The sequence below is a fragment of the Seriola lalandi genome, unplaced genomic scaffold (genome assembly GCF_002814215.2).
Source record: "Seriola lalandi dorsalis isolate HSWRI2012SDOR001 ecotype SW California unplaced genomic scaffold, Sedor1 jcf7180002054921, whole genome shotgun sequence".
Lineage (NCBI taxonomy): Eukaryota > Metazoa > Chordata > Actinopteri > Carangiformes > Carangidae > Seriola > Seriola lalandi.
In genome coordinates, this window is record NW_019525473.1 from 28,784 (window position 1) to 37,582 (window position 8,799).

The following is an 8,799-nucleotide window of genomic DNA, read 5'->3' on the forward strand; positions in this document are numbered from 1 at the left end:
TATTTTTTCCCTTAGTTTCCATTCATTGTAGAGTAATGCTGTCATCATGAGTAATGCAACGCTGGCATCACTCTTTTTGTAAAGACAGTTGAGGATGTGTCTGTATCTGAATAAACTTTACTGGAGTTGTCAGTGGACAAAACCAACCGGGGGTTGATGTGATCCATCAGTTTGAGCTTTATGTTTCTTCAGGTCGATTGACAGACCAATTTAAACTTGTAGTACTGTGAGTTAACACGACATACAAGATCAATGAAAAGTGCACAATGTCTTCCCAGCTTTAGAGAAAAGAGGTTCACAGCAAATATAACTCTGTTGTATGATGGGATTAGTGATGTGGTAGATAAAATGTACTGATTTTATAAGGACAACATGTTAATATGGGATAAAAGCAAACAGCATCATCAGCAAATGAAATGGAAGCATATCAGAAAATGGAGGGTTTTGGGAGTGCAGAGTATCATGGATGTTCACCACACTGTATAAAAAATACTGACAGAGACATTTGATTTCAGTGACTAAAACACTAGCAGTACTATGCTATCAGTGCTATATCAGCAGCTCTACAAGGCTATAGGCATGGTGGTTTTTGAGTTTAATGCTAATGTTGGCATACAAACATGCTCACAGTGGCTACTAAACATACTTCTGTTGAGCAGGTCGAATTTACTATGTTGACCATCTTATTTTAGCATGTTAGCTTAACTTTAGCAATGAATACAAAGTACAGATGAGGCTGATGGGAATGTCACTAGTTGTTTTTAGGTATTAGGGCATTAATAAGTATTAGACAAGTTTAAATTTTGGCTTTATAACTGCACTAAATGGAAGGTCAAGGGAAGATGAATGTCTACAAATTTTCATGGCAATCCATCTAATACTGCTGTGATATTTCAGTCTGGGACAAAAGTGATAGTCTGACCAAACAACTGACATTGCTACGCCTTGAGTCATGCTGCAAACATGGCTAAAAAGTTGAATCCTACCCTCACAAGCGATATCCAACTGATAAAAGTATCTATGATAAAAGTATCAGTTAAGAAGTTGAATTGGCTCATAACACAACACCCTCCACGCCCTCTGTGGAGGCAAATAAGGTGCACTGCCATATTCAAATGTCTGAAGCTCTTTGCAACATGTGTTTGTGTTTCACATGTGCGTGCCCAGATTCCCCAACATAGATCAAGGCAGTCTGCTTTTTGTCTTTAAATAGAGGCTTTCCAGTGGAGAAGGGGAGTTCCCCTTAATGAATGTATGAGTTTGCTGAGAAAGGCTCAGAAGCCGGCTCACAGTCGAAGGATTTTTCTGCCTCTTCCAGTACTCGTCAAATGTAAGAACAGCAATGCACAGCTCAGACTAACACCCACTTCCATTCACAGGAATGCAGGCATGCAAATACAATGACAGAGTTTGGTGTTTGTAAGTAGCTATGACACCAGATTACTGCACGCTACGTTAGCACTCACACTTACGACACTTGTGTGTTTTCACACATGTTTGAATGTGGTATGTGCGTTTAGATAGCACACAGCCCACTGTAGCTTTCCACTCGCCACTCCCTTTACCCCCACACTAAGCACTGAGCTATGCCGTAGGCTTCCACTGTAGGAAGCTGACTCACTGCAGTTTCACAGCAGCTGAGACTAGAATAACTTGACAGAGATGAAGTGACTAAATCTGCTGTGAAACCAGACCCGAATGGACAGCGTGATTTCACAAAGAAAAATAAACAAATGTGCACACAAATAGTCGTTATTTAATCCCTCTTTGCTTTTTTTGACTGACTGACTGCATGTTAAAGCACAAACAGGCAACACAACAAGGGAGTGTGGTATATTAAACACATACAACTATCTTTAATCTACTTTTAGTCCAGTCTTGTCTGTAGCCTATATTTCTTCTAAACTTACCATACATTCTTGCATTCCTTCCTAGCTGCCGGCCTTTCCTCTCAGTTTATTCCACTTCAGTTTGAAAACCGCTGTCCGGTGAACAGAGTGATCATTCATACATTTTGATGTTTTCTGTATATGTCAAAATTGTGTCATGGTTGCGCAGTAACCCTCACTATAAACAGTTTATGATGCTAACCCATTTGGTATTTTGAAGCTAACTAACATCTGACAGTTGGAGTTCACTGACACAAACACCACATTCTTGAACTGCAGTATGTTATTGAGAAAGCCGGATGATGAATACGCAAACATGAGCCTCACGAATGATTTCTTCCTTTAATTAAAAGGGCTGATTGGCAGGCAACTCCCCAAACAAACGCACCAAAACAGTCCTGCAGTTCTACTAGCAGAAAGCGCTAATGTTTTACAAATAGTGACATTTTGTCAAATATGGTTATTAAAGTCGTTTTATTCTGCAGTAACATCTCTGCTACGGAGCCGGAGCTGGAGCATGGAGACGATTTCCCTAGCTTAGCATGAAGACCAGAAGCACGGAGAGGCTTGTAGTAGCATGTAGTCTGACTGTCAAAAATCCTCCTACTAAAGCTGAATACTTTTTCATTTGTAAAGAACCACACCAGCCCAATACTTTTGTGTGTTTGTTCAGCGTTGTATTGTGGGTTACCAGATGAGGTCTTTGAGTGCAGGTTTTTCTCATAGGTAACTGTACAGATGAAATTGGAACCAAACCTGGCACCCGCACTGTAATAAGACTCCAGGTTGCACACCAAGAAATAGTTACACTGCATAACTAGATGTCGATGTTTTTTATTAACAAAACAAGACACATCATGTATTATAATAGGCTTTTGAGGTGTTTTTAAACATTGGAGAAACCCAGGCTGTTTCCCCCTGCTTCCAATCTTCTTGCTAAACTGTAGTTGACTCCCATCTCTAGCTCCATACTTAATGCACAAGCATTATTAAATCTCTACATGTTTTATTACACAAGTGCAAGTAACATAAACTGATGGCTGCCTGAACAGGAGAACACCGATATAAACATGGTTACATGCTTTGAAAACTTGGCAGTGCGTTGATTTGTAGTTCAAACTTGGAAAATCACCAGCACGGTGGTTCAAGATGAGCGCTCCTATACAACTTCAAACCAGGAAAGTAATAAAAGAGGCTACCTGCTCCAAGCTGTGCCACCTCCTCCAGTTCTTTCTGAGTCTTGGCAGATGCAATGGCCTCTGGGAGTTTGATGGTGAAAGGCAGGACATCCCTAAGTTCAGGAAAGACAGGCAATAAATATGAAATAAATACAAAAACATGATGGGAGAGACATTTGAACTATAAGAACATGAAGTTTGTTATGTTTAGTGAGTCTGTCTCATGTGGTTCGGGTTACAGTGCAGTGTGTCCTCATTGTAAAGCCACAGGTTTAGTTGGCAAACAAAACCTGAACACTGGCACACAGAGAAGTGAAAACACTCTCAATCACCACCGATATAAACATGTTGACACACCCTTTGTTTCCATTATAAAGTCAAAGTTATGAATCTCTAAAGATATACAATACACATATGCTGGGGCTGTGAATGTGATTTAACACGCTGCTCAGGAAAAATTCAGAGCATTTGTGAAATGTTAAATGTCTGTTTGATTTGAGGTCCGTCTCCACAGTCAAATCCAGTGTCGTGTTTGTTATTGCTTGCGGCGCGATTTCCCTCTATTTCCTGTGTCTGTCTGAGTCTCCCGAGCTGGCACGAGCTAAAACAAGAAGTGAGAGCCTCGGGCAGTGAGAGCTGACTGCTTACTCAACAAACATTATTTTCCACAGAGTTTACAGCCACAAATCACTCCTCATCACAGAGCAAAACATGGAGAAGCTGGGGATGTGACAGACGGACAGACAGAAAAAGAAATGGTGTTCGTTTACCTGCTGATACAGTAGAAAGCCACGAGGCGAAACAGATCTGCAAAACTTATCCCAGATCCCTCGAGAGAGAAAGCTGCAAACAAATGAAATTACAAATGAAACTACAGTCTATTCTAGTCTATTGATTTTTACATTTGTTTATAATGAGTCATTGTTTGAAGCTGCTATTAGTAACTTTTTGCACATTAGAAATCAACATGATATTACATCAGTAGCAAAGATAATAACGTTAATTCACAGCATATACTTATTTTTTTCATTACGTCATTGTTGCAGGTCATGGCAGGGACAGTTAACGGGGGTGGAGCCATGTTGCTTTGGAGTAGCGGTCTGATGCAAAGGTGGGGGGTCATGCTCCAACTAAAAGAGAAAATGGCTGGAACTGCAACTGGGGGCGGGGCTTGGATTGTCACTAGAGATGGATAGTACACTGGATCAGTACACTGTAGCTACAGTAGGTGGGGCCATACTACATGGGCTGTCGATCTTCTGCTGTCACAAGGAGAATGGCTACAACCCCCACTTAGGTCAGGCCCAGGCAGGGTACCATTTGAGACGGCCTGGACCGGCACTAGGGGGTGTCTGCAGCACTATGGGGAGTGCAGGGCTGGGGCTTGGCGATGCTGGACTAAGGTGGGGTTGTCACTGGGATGAAGCCATATTGCTTGGGGTGTTTCACTGAAATGTCCTGCACTTTTTTGCAAAACCAGAGGCAACATTAATCAACTGAACAACCATGTCAAAAATGCTGTTACTGGAATGAAAACCCCAACCTCAAAGTCCCCGAGCACCATGCTGTCAAGCTGCTGCACCCTCCACTTAGCATACTAGTCATCACACCTTTCACTAGTTGACTGTTTTAGTTTTACTGATTTATGTATTACTGCTGGTTTGGACGGACTGAAATATCTAAACTATGGGGCGGATCGCCATGAATCTTTTTGGTGATGACCTGACTTTTAATCTAGTAGCATCATCAGGTCAAAATCTTAATTTGTCCAATATTTTTTGTTAATGACCAAACACTTTGTAGTCATTTCCCCATAAGTCTCAGCTGTACTTTGTGATCAGAGATAATTAGTAAATGTTCTTATGCTAACACATTAAAACAAATAGTTAGCCTGGTAAACATCATACCAGCTTAAGATCAACATGTGATCATAGTAACTGTGGGGATGTCAGCATCAGAGCACTGCTCTGCCAAAGTACTCACAGAGAGCCTCACAGAGCTGCTAGTACGGCTCTTGATAGACAGCGTGGGTTTACCACCTTGGTCCAGAGTGAAATATCTTACACACTGAATCCTGATGACTTTGATCCTTTGACTTTTCCTGTAGCAACAACATTAAGGTTGATGTTTTCTAATTTTTGAAACATATGTTGACAATTATAAGATGACACTCTTGGTCCCGGAGAATATATCCTACTCACGTTGGTGTTCCTTTAACTTTTTATTTAGCGGCACAGTTTACAGTGAAATGTCTCAACAACTTCTGTATGGACTGCCATGAAATTTGGTACCGACATTAGAAGCACGCTTCAAACCCCCTGCTCAGCTGACGTGCCTGTTGTTTCATGACGCTAGCCCTACAGCTGCCCTTCACACTTATGTTTGGAGCTGGGTGATCTGAGGCGTCTAATGCTGTCTTTATGTTTCTACATAGAGCCACATTCAAAGACGCCATTTATACTTTTTAACTGGGTGTTTAGATCAGCTTCATGTTAATGAGCAAAGTGATTTTAAAAAGAGACTGGTGTGTAGTATTCTTTATAAAACTATGTTGAAAGTGTTCATGCACAAAGCTAATTGTGCCGTACGGGAGGCCAGCTGGAGAGCAGCTGACCCAGATCTAAAGGCCAAACCAGGCCAAAGGCACTCCAGTCCCTCCCATGTGTGCTGTCATTCCAGTAAGGAAAAGCCACAGCTGGTATGTCATCACACTTTGACTCTGCCACAGCTCCATAACTACAGTAACTCCCAATACTGAAGCACAACATTTGCAGGATTAAGTATTATAACACTATGAGCATTGCTACAATTTTTGCTTTATGATAATAAAATGTTAAACACTACAATAACGTTGTCTTACTGCACTCGTATGGCATCCTATGCCAACAGCATGTCCGATTTGAACTGCTATGTTCATGATACATAAACTAAAATCACAACATACTAACAGTTAATAATGAGAGGCAAGAATGTAAAGCAGTTTTGGATGAAAGTGCTACATAAATGCAGCCGTGGAGTAAACTACAGCTCCACCAGACCTGTTCAATGACACTCACTGCTGCTTTGCAAACAAACATTTGACCCAGAACTAAGTGGCAAAGTCACTGCTGTCAAAAAAAAAAAAAAAATGTTTGCTTGAGATATAATCTTAGCAAACGTTTCCTTCTTAAAGAGAAGTTACAGCCAGATCACATGCAGATCAATATGTATCACCTTATGCCAGAAAATCTATGAGACAGTTGCATTAAAAAAAAACCCCAATAAATTAACAATATTCTAATACACACACCACACACACCGGGCATGCTCATATACACTAACACACACAACTGTGGGCTAAACTGATGTTCCTCCTGTCACACTGTCATTTCTCATTGGTGTACGATGAGAAATGACAGTCCACCTCCACACAGTGTGTGGAGGTGGACAGGAAATGACTTCACTCTCTGACCTACAGTACAGTGTGACTGCAGGGGTGGCCGCGGCTGAACGAGACACAATCAGGAGACCAGAGGAAACAGAAAGAAGACCATTTGAGATTTCTGATCTGTCAAGGTCATTACAACTTCCTCAGTTGACTCATCTTAGTCATGTACTTCAAATCATTGATTCCATGATTGCTTTATTTGGTATAATCTCTTGAAATCTGTTTGACAGGATCTACATGATAATATCTTGATAGTAATCCATGATGCATCTGAACTCCAGGTACAGACACTTAAAACACACATGTTACTTACTGTACTGGCTCTCTCTGACAGGGAAGTGGCTGATGGGAGTTTCTGACTGATCCTCCTTCACACGCACAGAAAGAACCTTCCTCTGCAGAGCGGCCGACTTCCTGACCAGGAATACCTGCACCAGGAAGGAATCAGAGGTCATGAAACATAAAACACTTTTAGAAAACACTAGAATGTTTCATTAAGATATGAATCCCAGGATGGTAAACCCCTCACCCCCGGTGGCTGTTTGAGCAGTATGTGGTTGGCCTTCTCTTCACTGATGGCCAGCAGCAGCCACACCGGGTGGGTTTGACTCAGCCTGTCCAACACGCTCATCCTCCGTCGCAAGGAGTCGTACCCAGAATCCCTTTCACCCCCCACACCGCCACAGTGGGGGGACTGCAGGTAAACGCCACTCACCTCACCCTCCAGCCTGGCAGAGAGAGACCGAGTGAAACACTTATGCCATCTGCTGGTGAGAATTAGCAACAATGTGAATATGTATTTACAAATCAGAAGAGATGAGATTTAACAGAAAACAAAACTGAACCAGCTGATAGGAATATATGTTCTGTCTCATCAAGGCAACATTTCCAGATATGATCAGGGGAAGGAAAAAAAAAACAAAAAACAGATCAGTGAGGTTGATGAAAGTTTTGTGTAAGTGCAAGAGAAATGTGTGAAAAACAGCTTTACCCTTGTAGTTCCACGGGCTCCTTGTCCATAGTGGGAGAGGTCTGGACCATCTCCTTCTTCAGCTCGCCGATCTCCAACGCGAATGTGTCAATCAGCTGGAAGAAGACAGAACGAGAGGCTTTGACTGCTGAGGGAACACGACAAGGAGAAGAGGAGGGGGAATGGTGATAAACGAAACTGACAACATTGCTCAAGCATAAATTACAAAGCAAAGACACTGGGATTTTGAAACGGGGAGAATTCTCTGGTAAATGTCGAACAAAGGGGAAGGGAAACAGTTAGTCATTTTTCCTGTGTGTGGACCTCATTTCCTACAGGCAGGAAACATGGAGACAAAGCATCGTCAAAAAAAAATGACACAGCGCAAGATTCACAGTGAGCAGAGACACGTCTACTGTGATGTCACACAGTGAAGTTTTTATTTAATATGACCAAACCTTCTACAATAAATAGCACAGCTGTGTGCATCTCCCATATCATACAGGGTTAGTTTTAGAGTGACAAAGATAAAAAAAATTGTCACCACTCTCGATTGCAGATACAGACAATTTATTCATCCATATGCGAGATTGTCAGCAAACGGCAGCTTAAAAGTTTTGTTTATTCATGTCAGACATGTGGGTTGGGTGGGCAGGACTTCTATAGGTATTTACAGCTCAGTGATTCTTTTTGTAAAAAAGGTGAAAGGTTCTAATCTGAGAGAACTGCCGATTGTTGTTCATGTATTTATTGATGCATACAACTCAGGAAAAATGAAAGGGCTCATCAGCGAGTTGTAGCATGGCATCACATCACTGAATAAGGGCACTACAGACTACGTGAAACGACGATGGGAAAAGAGCGGGACATTGAAGACGTGGCTGCATGCTTGGGAAATACAGTCATCCTCCACCAACTCTCGGACCTGGAGCGACTTCTGTTGGAAAAACTTGATTTGCTTTTTTTATCAACCCCAAACAGAAGTCTAAACAAACTGGTACTCAGCTATCATGCCGGAGGGAATGTGGAGAAATTATTGTTGATCACACTGACGTCATCTGGACTTTTCCTTTACACGGAATCTAAAAAGTGTGTTCATGACGTGTTCAGATTTGACTTATGATGAGAGAGGAGTGCGATTTTTGACACAAATCTGGTTGAAGTACCTTAATTGTTTCCATGAGCTGTGGATGTGACTCACAGCTCATGGAAACAATTAAGGTGGATTAAATCACTGGACCGAACAACAACAACTGACTTCCAGTTGTTTTTAGATCACTGGCATACACCTGTTCCTTTCGACTCACAATATCTCTGCCCCCAACCCCCCACCCC

The 8,799-nt window shown here is 41.8% G+C and overlaps 1 protein-coding gene across 3 annotated transcripts in view; it reads right to left on the minus strand.

Annotated features, from left to right (window-relative positions):
* Window positions 1–8,799, minus strand: part of LOC111673581 (ras and Rab interactor 2) — a 35,919-nt gene that overhangs the window by 11,900 nt on the left and 15,220 nt on the right. For 2 of the 3 annotated variants that reach the window (XM_087169912.1, XM_087169913.1), the window contains exons 3-7: window positions 7,486–7,580; window positions 7,024–7,258; window positions 6,808–6,922; window positions 3,838–3,910; window positions 3,089–3,180 (exon numbers count right to left, since the gene is read on the minus strand). In XM_087169912.1, the coding sequence (XP_087026038.1) occupies window positions 3,089–3,180; window positions 3,838–3,910; window positions 6,808–6,922; window positions 7,024–7,258; window positions 7,486–7,580 (610 nt within the window). The remainder of the gene's footprint in view (window positions 1–3,088; window positions 3,181–3,837; window positions 3,911–6,807; window positions 6,923–7,023; window positions 7,259–7,485; window positions 7,581–8,799) is intronic. The other variant, XM_023431388.2, reaches the window with a different exon arrangement.